At 33.1% G+C, this 24915-nt stretch overlaps 1 protein-coding gene across 7 annotated transcripts in view; it reads right to left on the minus strand.

Moving 5' to 3' along the window:
• LOC120772069 overlaps positions 1 to 24915 on the minus strand; it is a 61539-nt gene that overhangs the window by 30342 nt on the left and 6282 nt on the right. For all 7 annotated transcript variants that reach the window (XM_040100454.1, XM_040100459.1, XM_040100461.1 and 4 more), the window contains one exon: positions 13496 to 15733. In XM_040100454.1, the coding sequence (XP_039956388.1) occupies positions 13496 to 15733 (2238 nt within the window). The remainder of the gene's footprint in view (positions 1 to 13495; positions 15734 to 24915) is intronic.

The raw sequence follows: 24915 nt of genomic DNA on the forward strand, positions 1-24915 counted from the left end.
ATTGAAACGTTTCGGTAAAAGTTCCCCCAATTTTAAAACAAAATGTAATGTTGGCTCTTTGTTCGAAGCTCATTTTTGCACCGATAACACAAACATACTGACGCTTAAAACGCAATAACTTCACTTCGAATATATGAAATGTCATGAAATTCTCACTGGACAATACCACCAGGGGGCGCTAGATTCAAAAAGTCCTGTTTACTTTGGAACACACCTTGTGGTAGTAACTGGGAAATCCCCTTATTCGATAACTCTTACCTACACATTTTGTTCGCATGATATTTACATTGCTGAAGTGAATATCTCCAGTGATGATACCGACTTTAGACCAGTACATCGCAAACAATTGCGCTTGTTATCTAGTAGCGACGAATAACTATGTAACTATGTAAATATTTTTTCATTATTTCTATTCCAATTTAATTTTGGATTAACAGATTTTTTTTCTTTTTTGCTTGCTCTACTAATTTTTCAACTATATGAATTATGTATTTTAAGTTTTAATGCTCAATAAAATACCATATGAAGATACAATTTGTATGCATATCTGGAATTTTATAGTTTTCAACATTTTTTACACGATTTCCAGAAGACATGGAACGTATCCCTCATTTTACTATAGGAAACGCCTCATTTTTTACACGGTTTCTTTTCACACGGATTTCTGAGTAACGTATCTACCGTGTAAAAAAAGAGTTTGATGTATATCCGATAAAAGAACTAAGAATGTCTAATATCTTAATCAATATTCAGAGAACTACATTTACTATAAATGGTTGATAATGATTCGTACTTTTGTTTTATACATCCAAGTTAACGCCACTAATAGCTAAAAGCATATAAATTCGTTATTAAACGAATGGTCACATACATATGTTATCGACACATCGCCAATTAGGAAGCGGCCATCAACTATAACTTATGGCACGCTTTAAGTAGAAGAAAGTAGACAACACAACATCTAACACCTAAGCTCTTCACTTCGTAGAATGTAAGATGAAACTTTGTATCTAGGCTTAATAAATCAATGGTAAGAGTATAAATGAAATAAAGATATTTTAGTTTAGTTTGTCATAAAAACTCACTAGATTCACTTCATTAGTGATATTTTAAAAAACCCCCTCGCGTTCGCGCAAAACATAATTTCCATGCCTTCTACAAGGATATGCCCGGTAATATTAAATCAAATGGCCATATCTTTGCTTTTCATCCATGTATAAGTACTTGGAAATAAGTGTTTAGAATTCTTTCCTGTTTGAGTTATTTTATGACCTTCACCAACTGACTTAATTATTTCTTTAGAAAAGGTAAATGAGTAGATATTTATTCATTGTAATAGTGAACTAGTAACGACATCTGTGATGCTGTATGTAGTTGTACCAGTGAACTTGCTTCACTTTTATATTGAAAGATATGATAAATTCTGAGTCCACTACGAAAAAGAAATCAAATTTTTATATTATAGAGTTACATGACTTTTACAATGACCGATGCATACATATGTATGTATGTAGTTAAGCAAAAGCTGGTACATCCCAATATTCTCGATCATTGCACAACTAAAGAATAATATATGTACGTGTATTAGGGTGGTAGGTATTATAAACGCGTAAGCGGTGTCTACGCCTATTAAAAAAAAGAGAAGTATTAGGGTGGGACAAGAAAATATTTTTTTGCTTCATATTCTGAAGAATTGGTTAGTAGACACTTCTAAGTAGGGCTATAAGTGTTTTTCATATTATCAGTTAGAAAAATATGTGACTCGCTGCAAGCTATTCGAAAACAAATATTTTGTTTTGCTCTTCAAAAAAGGTCTACATCAATTTTTTCGTAAACCTAACCATTTAAAATATGTATTTTAAATTTTATTATTTTAAAAAAATCTTGCTTCCGAATATATTTTTTTGTTTTTTAAGTTATTTTGTATGTTTTTTTTTTGATTCTTCGTTAGTTTTTGACGATGAATATCTTGTAAGCACTTAAATTAATCGAAAAATTAAACACACCGGCAGCAAACTTGCTACAAAACTAGGAGTTTCCCGAATAAAATGAAATTCAGAAGAACTATCAGCTTTACAATTTAAAAGATTTTTTTTTTATTTATAAGAACACAAATTATTTCCATAAATAATCAAAGAGGTATCGATCAACCAATTTTTTAGAGTACGAAGCAAAAAAATAACACTTGTTTTTTTGACCCACCCTATCGTGTATACTATTCCACGAGTACATGGTAATTAGTACTATTTTATTGCAGCATTCTCAGCGGACATATCGATTTAAGAATTATTCGAAGTATGCTTTAACTCATATCGCTTGATATTCTTAATTAACATATCGGTGTGTAATCGGATGTACTATACTTTCCTTCTGTCGTGTAAGCAGTTACAATCCTGACTCTATGATTCACATTCGGAGACTCGTTGCAAGGCGATTTAGATGCTGAAAACAATTCGTGCATATCATTGGGGAAAAACGAAAGAATTTAGTAGAACAAAACCGATGTTATATAAATTTGTTTCATTTAACCCTCACGGGACTGTATGGTGGGCTTTGTTGCCCTTATGAACGAAAATTTAAGGAACATATACATAAGTATGTATGTATGTACGTTGCGGTCAATAAAAACGCACCCCCACTTTTGTAGACTGTCTTGAGCTGTATGCTGTATAATTGAAAAAAGTTTTAAGAGATGAGGCACTTTTTTACTCTTTTTATGAAATAGGGTTTAACACTGTTCAGTTATAGTCGTGTATTGGAAAAGTTGTGCAAAATGCCAAATAATCAGAAGATATTAATAAAGAAAGCAAGCTTCTCAGTAAATAGCAACTAGAATTGGTTTTAGCCATTCAACCATTGTTCGCCTTTTGCAAAAAAGAGAATAGCGATGTTTTGGCACGCGAAAATGTTCAAGTCGTCATCGAAAGTCAACTAAGAAAACAGACAACTTACTGCGGGGACAACTTAAGCGATTACTTTGAAAGTACACTTCTATAAGGGCGGAGATGCAAAACCATCAATAAGTAGATTTAAGTATCGAATCTCACTTCACTTACAGAAGGCTTGAAGGGGTACAGAACAAGTTTTCCCAGATTAAATTAATTTATTTCATTTTAGAAAACATGTTCTCTCAATTTTAATAAGATAAGTTATATGTTGACCGATACATGTGGAATAAAGTCACCCGTAAGTTCAAAAACTTTTATATGAGATATAGTAGGGCCAAGGTTGACCCAATTCAACCCATTTGTAGCACACAGACATACTACTATTAGGAAAGGAATCTCTCTGAATTTCATTTATATGTACATACATATGTATATCTCACACAATGGCCGAGACTTTCGGTCAAATGATCTTGAATAGTTTTGGTTGGATTTAGACAGTTCTTGGTCATTCTACCGTTATGATATAAAGCAATAATTATACTTTATAGGAATAATTAGAAAAGGTTTCTACCGTTTTATAAAATTTTTCTTGATTTGTGTCCTGAAAATTGAAAGAATCAGGTGGAATTTAAAATTGTGCTACATATATGAGAAGTAGGCGTGGTTGTAATTCGCTTTCGCTCATTTTCACACTGTAACATAAAAATGTCACGTAGCAAATTTAGTGAAAATCGATCGGTCGAGCCGTGATTTTACTTAAAAATGGTAGGTGCTACGTCCAATGTTTACCCCAATTCCTCTAAAGCACTTTCATACCAGCTCGGGTGTAAAATTTGATGACTCTGGCGTGTTTAGTTGTTTTTATCATATATTTTTAACAGTACCGTTATATGGGAAGTGAGCGGGATGATCATTCGATTTATTATATTTGGGCTTGGTGAAATTGTTGCCCTCTGATGCCTCTTGCTACTGCGATTCCCTGTGCCTAATTAGAGTTTTGTATCTTAATATAATGCTTAGTTCTAGTACTTTATACGTTTTCGGATAATGACGTTTTGTGGGTCCGATTACGCTCATCTACAAGCTCTTACTTTTTTCCCCAAAGAATGCGCATACCAAGTTTCAACAAGATATCTCAATTTTTACTCAAGTTACAGCTTGCACGGACGGGCAGATAGACAGTCAACCGGATTTAATCTTTTCTCGTCGTCCTGATCATATACATATATACTTATATACAAAACCCTATATCTATCTCGCTTAGTTTTAGGTGATACGTACAACCGTTAGATGAACAAAACTTTAGCAACTGGTTGCAAGAGCGTTAAAATTGAACAGAGAACGTCTATCATAGAGAAGGTTCACGGCGCGAAGAACGTAAAAATATTTTTCGCTAACTCGGTCGAGATGGAAGTGTTTCACCACTGCTAGTCGTTCTCTGGATTGAATTTACAGAGCACTCGCGGAAACTTGAACATACAATAACTCGAACGTTCGGAAACTTGAACATTTTTAATTCTCCATTGACTTTAAAACTCGAACAAAATTTTATATTAATATTTTATACACGGAAATATTATATATCATATACATACATACATATTCGAACTGTTGCTTGCGAACATGTTCAGTTAGAAGTTGTGCAACGGCCGATGCGTGCACTGTTGTTGTTAGATGCGTATTTTTTTATTAAAAGGCGCCTTATTAGCGACTAGTAACGATGTTATAGTAGTAAAAAAAAGTAAAAGCGATGCAAACGCAAGAAAAGTATAGCGAATTCAAAAGAAAGATTTTGAATGATTTTGATGATTCTTGCGTTTGCATCGCTTTTAATTGATATTCGTGCGCTGTTAAGGTCAAGTGTATTTTATTGCATAACGGGATGAAAATTAAACGTTTTGAGCTTAGCAAAAAAGGCTGAAATAATTAATGCAGTCAAAAATGGCAAATTCAGGAAATTGAACTATGTCCAGAACAAATTTACAACGCAGCTGAATCCGGGTTATATTGCAAGCTTCTTCCGAATGGAGAAACCGGCACCGGGAAATATATGTATGTACATTAGGGTGATTCAAAAAAATTTTTTTTTTCAAAAAATTTTCATTGAGTTATAAAATTCATAAGAAATAAAAAATTTTCCCAAAAATAATCAAACTTCAACCGTTACATCTTTTAAACGGTTGGGCTTACGAAAAAATCGTGCAGACCTTTTTAGTAGAGCATTCAATTTCCTACAAAATCTAAGGAACAAGATATTTTTACAAGTAGTTGGAAGCGAGATATAAATTTTTCTATCTGATTATAAGAAAAAATAGAAAACTGTATGTAGGAGGACCTTCCTGTTACAATTAAGAACTCATGCTTGGAGAGGTTTTCTTATAGATGTCTAGGAACCTATTTTTCCGGGTACCAAACGAAAAAAAAAAATTTTTTTTGAATCGCCCTAATGTACATACATACATATATGAAAAATTACGTTTTTAGCATGTGCTAATGCTACTGGAAAACACAAGATTAAATTAGTTGTAATTGAAAGAGCAAAAAATCCTTGACTTTTTAAACATGTTAACTGCCCAGAGCTGGATGACATCAACTCTGTCCATCAACATCAACTCTGTCCAAAAATTGGTTTCACTTTTCTTTTGTACCACAGGCAACTACACAACGCTACAGACTGAATACCCTCTAACAATTATAGGGGATGTTCGAGTCTCAATCACTGCGGCAATATTGCAAAGCATCATGTTCGACGCAAAAATGTAGCAACTTTTGCAAATGTCAAACGTTCGAGCAACATATTTTGACATTTCTTGCGCGCAAAAGTGACAAAATCGGCATCAACAAAATTTAAACAAAGTTATTATCGAGATTCCCTGTTGGCAGCCATTTTCTCCGATGTATGCGATTTGGTCGAATCAATGAAAAAAAATTAACTTGAGAAGCTATAAATATTCTCGAAGTTTCAAATCCTGAGGTTTAGTAACAAAACATTTTTATTAGGTTACTTTTACAGTAGAAGAAAAAAATAACTGGAATAATCTGATTGAAGAGGAACACATTGAAGAAAGCAATTCTGAAGATGACTTTGAAGCGGAAGGTGAAAATGAAGCAGAACGCATAAGTTCATCCGAAGGGGTATCAATTTTTAGCAAAGCTATACAATGGGCAACTGCTGAAAGAGTTAGCTCAAACAAAATGAATATGCTGCAATCAATGCGCGAAAAAGCCGTATTGAATTCTGTCGAAAATAAGAAACGTCAAACAAAAATTACTGATTTTTTTCTAACAATTAGACAACAACCTATATCTTACATACACATGCCTCCTCTATCATTTATGAAAATAAAAATAAAAATGTCTGAATAAACTAGTCATGAATCATTAAACAGTAAACCACAGAATTCTAATATTTTGAATAATGCGGACAAAAATTATTAATTAAGTAGATTTTTTTTTAAGTTATGTGGTTTAACGCTGAATATGACTCGAATTGATTAGGGTACAAAATTTTGAAAAATATTGAATAAGTTTATTGTACATATGGATCTTCTTAACCACTAAAGCTACAACAACCAAATTTAGCCAGCTCAAATATTATAAGAACTGCTACCGACAGTGTGATGAAATGGGATTATAACCCCGCTCACTCCGCATATAACGGTACTGTTAAAAACTACAAAAAGTGCGATAAATGATTGTACTTAGTTATTCAGTCAGAGGCTTTAAAATTTACTTCAGAGATGGTATAAAAAGGCGTTATGGGAGTCAAGGTAAAAATTGGATGATGGGTGTGGCACTTCCCACTTTTTGGAGAAATCATATATCTCGAGACGCGACCGACCGAATTCGTCTAAATTTAGCATTTGATATTCTACTCTTATTCTTATGGCACAGTGGAAAATATGCGAAATCGGGCTACAACCACACCTACTTTTCATATAACACAGTTTTAAATTCCATTTGATTCTTTCACTTTGCAGTGCACAAATCAAGAAGTAAAAAATATAACGGGATACAAATTTGTACTAAAGATTCGTTTAAAGTATGCCACCTTATGATCAAAAATTTCTTAAATCCAAAAAAAAACTGTTCAAACGCCCAAATACCGAAAGTTTGGACTCCAGTATCTATAGTTGACTTTTGGCTGAAAATTTTGGTCAATGTATAGTATAGTATCGCTGTGTATCAAAAGTGAATGGAATGGGGTCAATACTTCCCTGATGCCCCATATACCTAATATAAAGATTTTCGAAACTTCCAAGTGACTTTGTACTGCATATAACGGCCAATATGTGAGTTATCTCAATGAAAATGACAAGGACTTGTGCCTAAAATAAATCAAATTGGGCTAAAACTTGACTGGATAGGAGGGGTACCCCATATAACTAATATTAGGATTTTCTAACATCCTGCCGACTTTACTCCATGTGATTGATAATTGTATGTATGATATTTTAATGAATCCCAGAGAACATTTTTTAAGTATGTGGTATGATAATAGTTAATAGGTAAAATCGGGACGATACTCCCCCAACTTCCATATACTACATACATACATACATACAAGTAAATTAATTTTCGTTTGGATTCCGATCCTCTGGTTGACATTTTACATCTTAAAGTATTTCTCTGACCTTGATTCTTGCAAGTTGCAAGAGTATAAAATGTTCGGTTACATCCAAACTTAGTATTTCCCTACTTAACCTGTCTTGACATGTTGCGTTAAGTGCCCATTAAAAGCATACCCGAGTGGAATAAAAAATTTGAACAGGTGTTGTATTTTACTAAAAAAGAAAGAGAAGTAAAACATATGTGAGATGAAAACATTTACTAGAGTTATGAACACAAAGATGTATGTATATTAGACTGCGCCAAATAAATACATTTTTTTTTTCGGTCCCATATCAAAGCTTCGTTGAGAGTTACAGAGAGTTAAAAAGTTGTGTCAAAATTTGAGCTCTTTATCTTCATTTTTCAGTTAGCGCTCGCAAAAATAAGAATTTTCGTCAAAAAATGTTTTTTTTTTCATTCGTTTTTTGGTGATAGATAATTTAAAATACCTAATATAAAAAACCTTGGTATGGTTTTGTAGGAAATTAAATTCTCTACAAAGATGATCATTTCTCGAATTTATAGAATCAACAGCGTTTTTTTTATTGCTCATTCAATTACAATTTGTTCTATGATTTTTATTTTCAATTATTGATAAACACTTATTAAACTTCTTTCCAACGAAAAAAACAAACTAAATCAATTTTTCTAGGAATGTTTATGATCTAAACAAATAGTTTTTATACTTTAATAAGTGTGAATACTCTTAAGCTGTTAATATTTTTTATTTTTGAAATAATGAATTTTATGCTAATTTTATCTTTTTTTGCTTTTGTCCTTATTATTGTGTCAAAGCTTAGTAAAATTCATGTTTAGAGTCTGAATTCCACAAATCTTCAATTTTATGAAAAATCATTGGTATGTTAATAGAAATAGATAGTTACTACAAACAAAATATCTTAAAAAGCTTACATTAAGTAAAGAAATGAGGAGCTATTGTATTTTATTATTTTTATTCAAATGTTTCATTAATTGTTAAGATCTTACATCTTTTCTCTAAAAGATCATATGTCCTCTGACATAAAATTATCATGTTAAACATATTTTTGATCTTGTAATAAAAGAGGCTGATAAGATCCTTACAATTATGAAATCCAAGTAAACATATTACTCACATAGATTACTATTGGAAGCCTATCAACTTTCTGTATACCACAATAATCTTGGAGTAATTTACCGTCCCAGTGTAACACTACATACATTCTGAACAGCTGAATTATTATTTTTTATATCTATTGCCAACATTTTTCTAATTTTATTACGATCTCTGTGTATTGACCTATGGCTAACATTAATTTTTTTAGGATCAAACCAAACTTTTTGCGGCAGAGATAACAATATAGGCAGCATTTCTGCTAGAGACATTTGATCTGTCTAAAGCTGATGATAATTCCGGAGTCATAACATCTATTTTATTTTCATACGAAGTTTGAGGAAGTTCGTCTTCAAAATTATAAATTGTTCTTTTAGGTGCTCTTGAACAAAAACTAGATGATGACCCGCTCAATTTTCCAAAAGAAACAGATGTATGAGATAAAGCTTGACTTAAGACTGATAAAAAATCATTGTGATTAGATATTTAAATAATAATATTTCAGAAAAATTAGATTTTAATGTCTTGTCAGCAAATACGAAGTTTATAATTATTACCATGTTTATAAGTATCATTTTCTATTGGTTCAAGAGGAAAACTCTCATCTTCTACGTCATCTGGTAGAGATGTTAACCGGCCTTTACTTTTTTTACTAACAAAAAAAGTTCTTCAGGATAGGAGTTATCAGATACAGATATCTTTTTTGAGTCTTATATCAAATAATTCATCCAATTTATTGGTAAATTTTTTTATTTTCAACAGATGAAACTCAGAATGTTTTTTAAATCGACTTTTATCTAAATTTATCCATTCTGTAAAAAGCGTTTCGATTTTTGTGATAGCATGTTGTTTTCTTATAAGTGGTATGTTCATAACACTCCAAATCTCTTGAACTTCTTCTATAACCTCGGCAGCACATTCACGAATTGTTTTCTTTAAGATCTTGTACTTAAACATGAAATAAATAAAAACATCTCCATTTTTAGGCAGCATGCGTTATGGCAATTTATTATAAACGGCACCCAAAAGATAACCATAATTTGAACTATTTTCCGACATAGTAATATATCTTTACAAAACTAATAACAATAAATATCCAGAGATCTCAAATTATAGAATAGAAACTAATCAGCTAATGCAGCCAATTTCATCTAATCAGCTGTGATACATATGTACATACTTATACTAACGACATCTTTGCAGTTGTACACTGGCTGTGTTATATAACTTCCGTTTTAAGTTACAAGCTCTATACCAGAATCCTTTGACGTATAAAAAGGTCCAAAAAGATATATCTTATAAATTTTACATCATAAATAATTTATAAGTCCGCGAGACTTATAAATAAAATTGTAAAAAGACTAATCTTTTTGTCTTCATTATATTTGTTAATAAAATTATTTTTATCTTTTACTGTACCACATAACAATCAATTAAAGTATAAAAACTACTTGTTTAGATCATAAACATTCCTAAAAAAATTGATTTAGTTTGTTTTTTTCTTTGGAAAGAAGTTTAATAAGTTTTTATCAATAATTGAAAATAAAAATCATAGAACAAATTGTAATAGAATGAGCAATATAAAAAACGGTGTTGATTCCATAAATTCAAGAAAGGATCATTTTTGTAGAGAATTTAATTTCCTACAAAACCATACCAAGGGTTTTTTTATATTAGGTATTTGAAATTATCTATAACCAAAAAACGAATGAAAAAAAACATTTTTTGACGAAAATTCTTATTTTTGCGAAATAATAATAATAAAAAATGAAGATAAAGAGCTCAAATTTTGACACAATTTTTTTTTCGTGACTCTCAACGAAACTTTGATGTGGGACCGAAAAAAAAATATTTTATTTATTTGGTACAGTCAATACATTTCAAATAATACGCTACTCTACATCTTTCGATCGTGTTTTTGAAGTTATGAATCACTATTTTGACAAAAATGAATTAGCAAGTCCAGACCAGAAAAGTTCAAAATCAGTGTGGAGAATAATACATATTATGTACATACATATGTATATACTGCTCATTGTTTGCCCGTTTGCTTTTGTGCAGAACATTCAAATTAGGCGAATTGATTCAAAAGATATGTACATGCGTATTTTCCAATTTGATTGGAAGTCTGAGATTTAAATACAAATAACTATACTATATTTTGTTAATAATGTAAATGTGTTTTTGAAAAGTAGAAACCATTTTCGTTATTTATATATATATGTATATACATACATATTTTATCTATATGCAGAAATTTGCAATTGAGTTGTTTTTATAGCTCATGTAAAACAATGAAACAAAGTAATAGTTCTTCAAATGCTTTTAGAATCAGAAAATTTAAATTTGTAATATGAAGTATAAATAAATCATGGTCATTCCTCGAAATTTGTGATTTTGATCGTACTAAATGGAATATAAAAATGGAAATTAAAAATTGTTTCAAATCAAAAACGTGAAAAAAACAGAATTAGGAGTATTAGAGACTTGAAAGATATAACGGTTATGTTTTGGGGATGGAGCATCGAAATTGAAAACATTAAACTGTAATTGACTAAAAGCTAGGAAAGATAAAGAAAATTAAATTAACGCTTGAAGTATAGTGTTAAAAATACTTCAAAAATCTACATCACAACTTATTTGAATAGTCCTTTTTAAACTGTGAATATATAAGAATATATAAATTTTTTCGCGTTTTTTTAGTTTTTTTGTGATATTGATTGGCCTTAATAATGGATTGCAGACTGTTTGTCATTGAATCAACCCGCTTCAATGTGATTTTAGGAATAGTTTTTGCCCTCCCACCGTTCCTCCAGCAACGTCTTCATCAGGTCATCTTATGGAAACTGTGTGTGGCAGATGTTTGTCTCCAGCAAAGCCTATATATTTTCTCGGATGCTCATTTCAGGCGACTTCGCTGGTGGTGTGGGGATATGTGGAAATAATACATAATACGCTAAGTGCTTTGAAGTAAATTGTTTTCGAGTATGTGGAAGTACACATATTTATCTAATATTTTCTTAAAGGCACTTCAATACCACAATAATATTTGACTGTCTTTTTTATGTTTACTTTTCTCAGCTCAGTTTTTGGTTTTCTCTAGATATACAATCTAGGACAGCATGTCCAATCCAAATATGATAAATTTGAACCAGTCTGACTATATTATAGAAGTCAGAGTTCTTGCTGACGTTTGCTTTGGCGAAAGCAAGTGTTTTTGAATGGCTTCTTACGATGTACTTGACCATCATTCCTGTTGTACCTCAACAGCGATTTTGGAGCAGATATCTTCGGCTTCCTTTAATTTTTCTGGAAATATGTATATCCGCCATTACTAGCGTTGACAATTTCTTTTTGGTTTATCTGACCGTATATATCACGTACTTCTCGCGCCTTTGGTTTTGTTTTCAAAGCTGATAATCGTCACAGGGGCGGATCCACTGGGTGAAACTGCGGAGAGTTTCCTCCCCAAAAGTTAAAATTTATACATTATTTCCATCATAAGTGACACTCCGCGAAGAAAAAAACTTATACTCTAGATCCGCCCCGAATCGTCGCCAAAAACGATTGTATTTGCGAAGTTATCGCGACGAACAATTTAAGTATTAAAATTCAACAAATATCGACCACTTCTTTCTATTTCACCAATTGTTTGTAGGGAATCGGAACACTGGTCGTACTCGTCGTCGTAAGTAGAAGTATGTAATCTTAAGGAAATCACGCTAAAAACGTCAAAATTTTAATTTTTAAGTTTATTGATTTTTATTTATTTTATTCGATATATTCCTTAAACATTAATCACACCCACATCAAGCTCTTTTTTAAGGCTGCAAATCGATTTCTATTCTATATTTAATTTCCGTAAATCGAAATCCATACATGATACGTGCATCATACATACACACTTATGTATTTACATATGTATGTATATTAGGCACACATTCTTTTCACAAGTATTTGCACACAATCTTCGCAAAATTCGTTTAATCACAAGGAAACAAACCATTTTATATTATTATTCACTTTATGAATTTTCGAAATTGGAATTTGTATGCTTTAAATATTGACTTTTGGCATTTTTACACTATGGAGTAACATATCTATGTACATATGTATGTTGTATGTCTGTATGTGAAACCACAAAAAGTTCTGCTTAAATAGTTGGTGGCTCAAGTGCCAAACATTTGCAGCTTTTAAAAGTGAAAGGGATACTAACGATGAAATTTCGTTCCAACAGTCTTTTGTTTACAGCAGGCACTGGACTACTGGCTGCCCTCAGGCGCTCACACGTGCTACGAAAGGCACCAAATGATATCTAGGGGTCAGAGCTGTTAGCCACTGCTGTTTGTAAAGTTTCTTTTCATTTTGTTTACATGCCGTGTTTATGAATGTATGCATGTATGTACATATGTTATATATACGCATGTGGAAGTACATATGCAGTATAATAATTGCGAGTACAAGTTCGAGTACGAGTGCGGGTACGTGCATACATACATATCTATATAAATTTAACAGAAGCGGAGAAAAATCCACCCATATATGTATATGTACATATGAACATACATAAATATGTTCAAATTTATCCATTCACTGATTCATACCCATAGGTACCTACAAACACATGTGTATAAATAAGTTTTCAAGAGTTTGCTGGAATTTACATAGGTTGATCTATATAATGTATGATGTACATACATATGTGTGTATGTAAGCATTCAAAAACACATACATAACCATAGGCATATGAAAAGAATAGTTTATAAAACCCATTTGACTTTTCGGTGTGGGAGTGTGTAAATATATAAGCATATACATATGTATATGTATATAATACATATGAAAATATGTGTGTAAAGATGTAGTATATTAATATGTTTCGTGCATACACATCCGTACATACCTCTCGTTTAATTTGTTATTCTTTTGGCGCTTAATGTGTCTTCGATTGAAACTGTTCGTGCACGAATTGGACGTGGATGTTGGTTTTATTAATACGGAATTCTGTAGCGATGCGGACGTCCTCGCTGTCGCCGAGCCCACGCCTGCACTGGCTACGGTCGATGTCGACTCGCAGGCGGCCTCGGTAGCAGAATGTGAGCCGCTGTTGCCGTTACCGTTGTTGGAAGAATGCGTATAATCAGTTGGGGCGCTAAGTTGTCGATTGAACGCCGCCTTCCGTCGACGACTTATGTCCGTCAAACAATATTTGTTCAGATGTCCATTACTCGATAGCGAACTTTTGGGCGAAGTGGCATAAGGATGTGTACCCGCAGTGGCCACGTGCAGTTTGTTGCACGAATTCGTGCTAACACTTAGCTTGTTGCCGTTGTTGTTCAGATTGCAGCTTTTATGGTTGTTGGAGGCGGCCTTTGGATTCCTATGCGTCGATGGTGTTGGTGTGAGTGTTGCGCTATAATCTTTCGAAGCGCGTTTAATTGAAGACTGATGTCGATATGTGGGATGCGTTCGAACCGAACCGTTAACGAGGCACTGTTGCTGTTGCAGATTTCTGCTAAGCGCTGCAACTACTGGCTGCTGATCTGGGAGTTGTTGCTGTTGCTGTTGCTGTCGACTAGTTCCAATCGGCCGCGAATCCGTTCCGCTGCCAGTCGTTTCTAATTGCCCTGGTTGCGTTTGTTGTTGTTGCTGCTGCTGTTGATATTGATATTGCTGCAAGTATTGTTGGGAGTTTTTCTTCTCGACTAGATATAAATTGAGGTATTTGTCTCCTGGATGAAGGGAATTATCAGAAACCGCGTTCGATTTACTTATAATTTGCCCTTTCTTCTTAGCCGTACGATTTTTTAGCGACAAGTTGCGTAGTTTCTTCGATTGTTCCTTGATCTTGTTGGATCTTAGGAATGAGGGGCTATTAGCGAGACACTTGAAAATATATGTCTTATTAACTATCTGCTGCTTATCACCGTGCTGCGCGTGTTGATCAAAATCACTTTTTAAATTCGAAAAATATTCAGCCTGCTGTTTCGCATAAATATTACAGTCGCTGTAATGTGGTTTCAGGGGCAAACAGTGAGTATCTGAAGTATCGTTGATGCTAGTGGCACCGTCACCGCCGCCACTTTCTCCGCTTAGGGTGTTATAACGTGTTATTGGATCGGAATTGCTGAAATTATGAACGACTACATGCTTGAAGTCGTCGTTGAAGTCGTTGCCATAACTTGTGCTATTGCTATTGGTGATCGCGTAATGAGTGTAATTCTTGTATGCGTCACATACAGTGGACGGACCACCGTCTCCTTCCCTGACAACGTCACTTCCACCACCACCACCACCACTTCCACCCCCTCCGGCTCCGGTTCCCGCACTGATATTACTTTGATTGCTGTAATTACTGTTAGTGCAACTGATCGGACTGTTTGGCACTCGTGTCGAATTGGCAATACAGTCCAATTGTTGTTGTTGCTGTTGTTCAGTGTCACTATTGCGCTCCCTGGCGGTTAAGGTCAGACCATGCAGTTGCCCGCTACAACTACTGTCGTATGAATGCTGTTTGGAAACGCCGCTAATACGACTTGACAGATATTCGCACTGCAACGAACGCTGATCATCACCACCCCCACCACTAATGCTGCTGCTAATGCAACCCGCACTGTGTCCAGTGTGGCCAGTACTCAAGTAAGTAACGTTGTAATCGGTATAATCGGCGTTTTGACTATCAAGCAATGATTCACTGTCGGGATCGCCAGAACTGTGGCCCAATCGCTTTTTCGTTGACTTTGCCGCAACAGCAGCGGCACATTTCAGTGATTCGCAACTGCAGGAAATGAATTTGTGTAATGTGCTGGTGTTGGCGTTGGTATTGGTGGTCTTGATATTGGTATTCGAATTGCTTTTAGCGTTGGTGTTGGTGTTGGGGTAGTTAAGGGACGACGACGATGGCGCGACTGCACCGCTTCTATTACTTGTTATATTCTGTTCCGATGCGTTCGTAACACCGATATTATTTGAGATGTTGTGCGCGCTCGTGAGGTTGATCAGAGACTGTCGCAATAAATGCGGATGTGAATGTTGCTGCTGTCGATATTGCTGTTGCTGTTGCTGATACAGACGCTGCTGATGTTGTTGATACGGTAAATGTTGCTGTTGTTGATCGCTGTTCAAGTTTTCTCTGCTATCGCTGGAAAATATACAGAAATGGAAAGCAGCATTGGTGCAAGTACGAGCCCAATTAACTGTTACAACTAATACATACATACTTACATATACATATATACATACTTAAATATACATATATATATATACATATGTATGTATATGTAAAGATATTTACATACATATATGTTTATATGGATAGCCAAGTTATTTATAAAATGTGTATGTGATTACATTTGCATGTGCATTCTATGCCTGTATGAGAACATTATATGAATATACAAATGTGCATACATATGTATATACATACATACATCCATACATAGCTTTGTGTAATAAAAGTGGAAATCAAAGCATTGGCATTCTACATTTAAAGCAATTATCCGGAATAAGCAATGAACAAAATACTCTATGCTAAATAGATTTTTAAAGCGCTGTCATTAGTAATAGCTTTGTGGACTGTGTCTATAGAACTGTAGAGTATCAATATGTATAAGTTCATGTGGCGAATGTATTGTAACTAGTTCTACATCGCTGATATTGTGCAAAATACGATCATTTTGCTCCAATTGTGTGCTCATTGGAGAAGCTGCAGAGAGGAGTTTTTCAGTTGCATAGCTGCAGGTCTGAACAATCATTGGCTCCCGAATGAATACTGCCCATAAAAAATATTTAAAAAATCTGCTTTGTAAATGCCGGTTCACAAGCGAAATCTTTTGTCTCTCAAATCTGGTTTTGTAGACAGGGAAGGAGGAAGGGACCGTGTTGCTCGTGCTTTGACGACTCGCGATGTGTTCTTGTTCGTAACAGTTCACTACTACGCAATTCGGAATTCCTTACCTTTTTGGAATTCCTTTCATGGTTGCATAGCGCTCGAGTTCAAATGAATATCTACATTGTGTTCAGAAGTTTAAATTTTATTATTTATTATTTATTTTTGTACGTAATGTGTTCATAAAATAACATAATTGTTTTAAAAAAGTGTTTAAGGATAAAAATTAGATAATCAAAAACGTACAGTAAGAAAAAAAACAAAAAGAAAATTGTTCGACTCTAGTTGTGGAACACGTGCCGCTCTTGTCAACGCAATGAGAGACACCAGAATGCCGATATTGAACAACATAAGTTTACATGTGCGACGCAGTCTAGCTAAGCAAAGCTTATACATATGTTTTCATATTCGAGTATATACATACATATGTATGTATGTAAATATATTTGTTGTCATGTGTATGAACACATAATGGTTTGAAAGGCGAAAACGTCGTGAGAGAAATGAGTGAGCTATTAAGAGAGTGTAGGTATAGTGCACACACATGTTCTAATTAGTGTTGCCACTTGAGAAAATTTGTGAGTACCAGAATGCCTACCAAATCTGTTGCAAACTACCAAATTTTCTTAGAATCAAAACATCACATTTGGTAGAATATGTAAATACAAATAAACCTAAGATGTTGATTAAGTTTAGGTACTTGCACACTCTTCCTCTTCTTCAAGCCAATCGAATGCTTTTAACCACACCCTATGGAATTTTCGCTTTGTAGGTCATTCATCATTGTCAGGTTGTCGAGAACTATATGAGTGGTCGACACATTGAGCAGATTCCCACTACTCCTGATTGTTATACTCTTGCAACCAGTTGCTACACAGTATTATAGTTTTGTTCACCTAACGGTTGACTGTCTGTCCGTCCGTCCGTGCAAGCTGCAACTTGAGTAAAAATAGAGATATCTCGCTGAAACTTGGTATGTAGAATCCTTAGTACAAAAAAAAATATGAGTACCTAGATCGGACTACTGCCACGCCCACAAATCGCCATCAACCGAAACATAAAAGTGCCATAACTAAGCACTAAATTAAGATATAAAATTGTAATTTGGTACTTGTGGGCAAGTGGGCATGATCCCGCCTTCTAACAAGTTTAATGTATACTACTGTGTTCAAATTGAAAGGTGAATCCATTGTCCATTTCATCTCCTTTAATGTAATCTTCTCTCGCTGCAATACACTTATGCAAACGAATTTTCCAGTCAACATAGCACTTGGAAAAATCCTCCGTCATGATGGCCATCAGAGCCTTCTTCGATTATGTTTTTATATCCTTAATTGAGTCAAAACGGTGTCCTCGGAGTGGTCACGTGAATTTGCTGAATAGCCAGAAATTACACGAAGGTAAATGAAGCGAATGCGGTGGTTGCGGCACGATATTAGTTGAAAATGTGGCGAAATGATCACGAATAACCAATGCAGTATGAGATGGTGCATTATCGCATTTCTTTGTTCAGCATCGAAGAATTCACTTTTAGAGCCTCACAAAACGACGCGTATCTCAAATACTAATGAATATTTTGGCGTGAAATTTAGCATAGATGTCACCAACGGCACTACCAGAAAAGAAATTTACCGATTCGAAAAACACGTGAAGTATAAATTAAAAAATCGTCTTTCAATTTGATCACAGTAGTATATCACCTAAACCACTTAAGCTACAACAACCTAATTTGCTGAATACAAATCTTATAAGTACTTCTACCGATAGTGTGAAAAAGGATAAAATCATATAACGGTACTGTTAAAAACTACTAAAAGCCCGATAAATCTATAACTAAATACGCCAGAGGCATAAAATTGTATCACCGAAATGGTATGAGAGAGCTTTATTGGAGATGTGGTGTGAAAATTGCACGATGGCCGTGGCACCGCCCACTTTTTAGAAAAATCCCAGATCTGGAGACCTGACCAACCGATTCGGCAAAATTTGGTACGTAGCATTATTCTCACATTCTTATGTCACATTGTTAAAATGGACGAAATCAAACAACAACCACGCTTCCTTCCCATATAGCACAATTTTAAATTCCACTTGATTCGTTCAATTCGCAGTACAAAAATCAAGAAGCAATTAATATAAAAGGCTTACAAATTTGCAACAAAAGCTATTCAAACCTCTAGGTACCGAATATTCGAATATTTAGACACCGGTACCTATAGTTGACTTTTGATCGAAAATATCGGTCAATGTGTGATATATATAACTGAAATTAAGGGTAGGTCTGTATGTCAAAAATGGGTTGAATCAGACTAATACTTCTCTTAGCCACTATGTACTTAATATAAGGATTTTCGAACTTCCAGGTGACTTCGTCCCGTATATATCGGCCAACATGTGAGTTATCCCAATAAAAATAAGAGAGCGTGTTTTACTCACAACTGTGTATCTTTGTGGCAAAAATAGATAAATTTGAGCGAAAACTTGACCTAGCCCCTATATAACTATTAACAGGATTTTCAAACATCCGGCTGACTTTACTCCATATGATTGGTTTTACACTTTAAAGTATTTCCCTGACTTTGATTCTTGCAAGTTGCAATAGTATAAAATGTTCGGTTGCACCCGAACTTAGCCCTTCCCCACCTGTTTTTTAGTTACTATGTATTGCAACCAAGAATATTTGAAATTTTAAGCGAACAAATTTTAAAGGTTAACTTTAATGTATATCAAAAACATAGGAAACTACCAATTTTGGTTCGATCGCACCAAAACGGCAACGCTAGTTTCGATGTCGTATATACGAGGTGAAGTAGAGAAGCTGGCGTCTAAATATTTGCCACAAAACGTAAGCCATAAATTAATATTTGTTGAAAACAGATGAGTAAGCAACACACGTTCGCATGTAAGTCCCGCGACCGATCGTTGCTCTCTCTGTCAACTTTGCGCTATTCAAACACAAATTTGCTTTATTACCAGAGCTTTTTAGAGTTCGCTGTCGCTGCTCTCTGCATCTTATCAATTGATCAACGAAATGCTTCAGCAAGAGCAAATATAATTTAAAAGAAATTTATATCCAGGAATGCTCTACTAGTTATAAAATATTGAAATATCTTTGCTGTTGTATTCAATAAAATAAAATATTATTATTCCCAGTATTATCATTTGCACCGATATTCCGTTCCTTCATTTGTATACTAACATATGTACATACATATACATATACATATGTATGTATGTATATATGATATGAGCTCAACCAAAGAGAGCTTGTCAACTTACTAATTTCATGAAAACATCACTCATTTTGATCAAACTAAAAGGTTTACTGTTAACAGGAAGGTCGGATTTCGCTATTAAGGATATACATTGTACATATTGGGACAAAAAAACTTCGAGAATTGTGGCATTCATTTTTGACATTGCTCAGATATACCTGAAAATTAGCAAGCGGTTTTTTAAATATTTAACCTGACTAACATATGCCGCAAAAGGTTTATTAAAATAAAATATAATGAAATCATTATACATATGTATGTATGTACATATGTGGTATATGGAATTTGAGATAATTTGTCAACTATTTTAACACATTTTCGGCATTAAACTGAAGTATATCCGATATTATATGTACATTTAGTTAATTTTTCTAAGAAATCTTACATATTGAGTGATATAAACGGTATAAAAACCGGAAGTTTGAGAATGTTATATTAAGTATGTATATGGAAGATAGGGTACCATTGACCTGATTTTTGTCTATTTTTTCATTGCTAATAGTATTATTAGCAGAGAAATATGCTTTCTGAGTTTAAATTAATAATATGGTAATACATACCATAACCAATATCTAAGGAGGATGTTTAAAAATTTTGATGTCAGTTAGTTGAAGGCTAGAACAAAATTTCACTCGATTTCATCAAATTTTAGATACAAAAATGCACCGTTATTAGAGAAACCCGCTCTCTCAATTTCATTAAGATAACTCATATATTTACCGAAAAAACTATCAGGCTACTAGGCAGGCGGTTCGAATATCTCTATATAAGGTATATGGGGACTAGATTATTTAGTAGTTAGTATTGATTTCACCAATTTAGTCCACAAGCGCAGATTTTTATCAGAAAAATTTCTATCGTGATTTCAATAAAATTTATATATATTTTCGGTAAAAAGTCAGCCTTAAACGCTGGGGTCTACATATCCAGTAGTTCGGATTTCTACAAATTTTAGAAGTTAGATCGCATACATTATGTTATGTTCCGATTTTGACAATTTTTAGACTTAAGATGGCATTTATTATCATCTCATTTGTGAAATTTATCTCTTCTGACTAATTTATTTAGTGAGGTGGCGACTTTTTAGTTGTTTTCAGGATAACCATGGTTATAATCCAGAAAAACTTTTGCCTGGCTTTTGCGCAGTTTGCAGGTGCCATCACTACTGCGATCTCCTATAACATATACTAGTTTTATTTCTTAATTTGGAGCTTAGTTAATGACAAGTTAATACAATTTCAAGGTTGCACGAACGGGCGGACGGGCAGATAGACAGTCAGAACTTAACTCATCTTGTCATCCTGATAATTTGTATATAACTGCATATCTATCTTGACTAGTTTTATGATACAATATATTGCAGGAGTATATAAAATATAATCAATTGCTGTATACTTATACTTCTACTTTAATCGCGTTGAATAAGATTTCTTGGTATTCCCAATTGAAATTGAGAGACACAAATAATGATATGTGCCTCCAACATAGTACTTTTATATTGCATATCTATGACTGTTTCCATAAGAGATATGAAATATATGAAAGATGTTATTATACTATATACTATGTATATATCCCGATAATGAGACATCGTTTATTCTATAAAAAGCTCATAAGTTGGGGAATTTCAATCATTTCATTTCTATAAAAAAAAATATTTTAAAGGCATGAAATATTTTCAACGTAAGCTCTGAACCACTGAGGCAGCTTGATGAAGCATACTATTCCCAAATATTTATTATTGAATACAGTAGATAGATGGTTTAGGAAACCCAAAATTTCAAAAGTAATTGATATTCATTATACGCTGATTATGGTATATGAATTTTGTCCCAACTGCTTGTAACTGACAGAAGTAAACGTCGTGTGTATATACGAACTAGTCCCTCAGTTTTTGAGATGTCAATTTAAAATTTTTCACACGTTCCTTATACGAACCGCTCATATCGGCTCACTATAGCACATAACTGTCATACAAACTGAAGGCTCAAAATAAAGTACCTATTTTGAAAACTTTTTTAGTTGACGAGATATCTTCACGAAATTTACTGTGGATTATTGTCCAAGGCAACGATAAAATATCACAAGAAATGTTCCAGATCGGGCAACGTGCTATATATAGCTGCCAAGCAAACCGTATGATCAAAATTTATTTCTTGTATGAAAACATTTTTATTCTAACTTCGCTGTAACCGTAGTTAACGGTTTCTCTTATTGTACTATTTACACAGCATCAGAATCGATGCAGTCTTTTCAACGAGCCATTGTTTAATTTAAATTTTCATCTATTTCCAATGCGTAAATAAACGTGACCCTTATAACAAGTTTACTGACTTGATTGTTTAATAAAGGTGAGTATTTCGGATATTAAAGCAGTGAACTGTTCCGCTGAAATTTGTACGTGATGGTAAGCTCAATTTTTATTGTAAATCAAGATACTTTAAACTTCAAAATTAAATAACATCGTATTTACATACAATATAAGAGAGTTAAAGAAAATGCTTAAATTTAAAGTAAAATAATGTCGTATCATGCTATATAAAAATGCCTATTGTACTCGTATATGGTATGAGTGTGAGTGGAAATATTTTAATACGCGACTAATTGGGAGCATAATTGCAATTTGTTTGTTCACTGCCGTTACTAAACGAATTATAAGGATATTTGATATATCCAATTCCATCCGAAAGAAGTCACAGAATACATACTTTAATTGTATCTACCTTGTCTGTAGGCTCTACTTTTATTATAAATTATATATAATATATTAATTAATTAAGATATTTATTGTCATTATTTTTATGTGACACCAAAACAAGTTTTATTTACCATTTTGTATTTTAAAAATGCAATTAGTTCAATTATTTGTAGATTTAGATATATCGGACAAGTTTATTACGAGAAAATGTTTGGGTAAAAAGAAAGGTGCTAGGTTAAAAAAATTAAGTGAATTGGACAAGATTTGTTCGAAATTAGTTATATCTAATACCGAGGAAAAATAAATAAAACGTTAGATCATGCCAAAAGTAAAAAAAACAAATGCTGAATTTTTTCGTTTGGAAGTTTACACAGTGTATAAATATACTACTGAAAAAATGTTTCCAAAATGCTTATCAATATTAGAAAGTGGAAAAACGTGCGAAGGAACTTCGTGCTTTAAGGACGAAGGTTTGAGGGAAGTGAGATATTAAAAATCACATACGCTCGAATAAAGATTATATAAAATTTATTACGTATATGGTAGAGTGATTATGATTACCCTGTACATAGTAGTACTACTATATTTGCATAAGTTCGATCCGTGTACATGTTAAAATTTAGGTACGAGTTAATAATAACGGTACACATGCTATTTCTTATATTTATCGTAATATTCTTACGACCTTGTATTCAATTACATACCGTAAATATTAGTTAACGACTTTACTCGCTCAATAAATGTATGTATTTTATTGCTTTTTATGTCTTCACGATGAACGATGAAGGAACCTTACTTCTGCAAACTCTATAATATAAGAATTTAAGAAAAAATTAAACTATTTTTCTAACGCAACTTTGTTCGAACTAAGCACTAAGAGCTATCTGATTGAGATATTTGAGTAAAGGAATGTGTCGTCTAACCTTCTGTTAGTTAGAGTAAGGAATTATAGTCAATTTTATTTACATATTTTATATTAGGGATAAAGAAATCGGGTTTATCTCTTCAGAAAAGAAAAATAACGAAATGTTAAATAAGATTATTTAGCGCAATTTATGTGCATATTGGACCCTAAAATGAATTGATGCTAATGTAATGATTTTCTAAATGCAAGAGGGGCCAAAATAAAAATATCATTGCACAAACTTTTGCAATGACAAAATTTGAAAAAATATGCTATGCTATGCAGTTACTGCATGTAGGTGTGTATAAAAGCAATTGTGTATGTATGAAAGTAGTTATTATGTCAAATGGAAGGAAATTTATCTATTACCGTTAAATTATGCAGTTTTTGGAATAAGAAATTGGTTATGGTTTAAATATACATACTATATTAGAATACAAGTATATCAGAAATAGCTAAGGTACATACATAGATTTACGTATGTATGGCTGTTTTTAGATAGGATTTGAAAAATAGCAATAGTGATGGAATATGCAAAGTACGGAAGCCAACTAAATCATATTAAAGCTTTCAATATGGGATTTAGAGGAAGCATAAAAAGATTTTATATTGAAAATATTTAAAATAATCTGTCAATTTGTACCTTAATTGTTCTCCTTATACCAATCCTGAAAACATGGTAAGACACAAAATTATTTATTTTAGATATTTTTCCTCAATAAACTTTACTTATGTAAGTGCGATGGTCTGTGAATATGTGTATATGTACGAGTACTTAATTCAAAAAGCAAAATCATATTATTACTTACTATTTAATAAGTGAATTAAGAATAGGCAGCTATCAATGAGTTATTGTTGGCAACATGCTCTTAAGCAGTATGGGTAGGGACTCAACTAAAGGTGCGGATTTTTGTATACATTTTGTATAAAATTTTTTATGCTCCGTAACTTGTTGCCACAGAGTTTGATAGTTATGTTCACCTAAAAGTTGTTGGTAACACCTACAACTACAGTTGTTATATGGTTAGTATTGAGATTTATATTAATCAGATGGATGTTAATATAAATATATCGGACTAAGTGTTTACCTATACGATAATACCAATATAGCTTAAGTTAGATACCAATTAAGATTGGTAAGATTTACAATTTTGCCGAACAACGAATATCGAATTCTTTCGTTACGTTTTTTAATATAAAGTTTTGAAATGAGAAATGAAAATCATCTTAACTGCGATCAAGATTTTGTCGAAAATGCCTTAAAATCTCCCCACATCTTTCAAAGACAACCGTATATATCTCTTGGCATAATATAAATATAAAGTGAGCAAGGAATTTTAGCTCTGCTCTGCGGATAGACTTGTCTTTCATGCCATTTTCTCCAAAACTCGTATTCTTCAATTACGCGGTACAAAAACAAAAATATTTTTCATTAAATAAATTTTATTCTCATAAACTATGTTTTGTTACATTATGCATATTTATTCATGTATTTGCATTTACATACAGAAAGTATATAATATTGGATAGTCGAAAAAGTATTTTCGTATTTTGTCAA

This window comes from Bactrocera tryoni, chromosome 3 (assembly GCF_016617805.1).
Source record: "Bactrocera tryoni isolate S06 chromosome 3, CSIRO_BtryS06_freeze2, whole genome shotgun sequence".
Taxonomy (NCBI): domain Eukaryota; kingdom Metazoa; phylum Arthropoda; class Insecta; order Diptera; family Tephritidae; genus Bactrocera; species Bactrocera tryoni.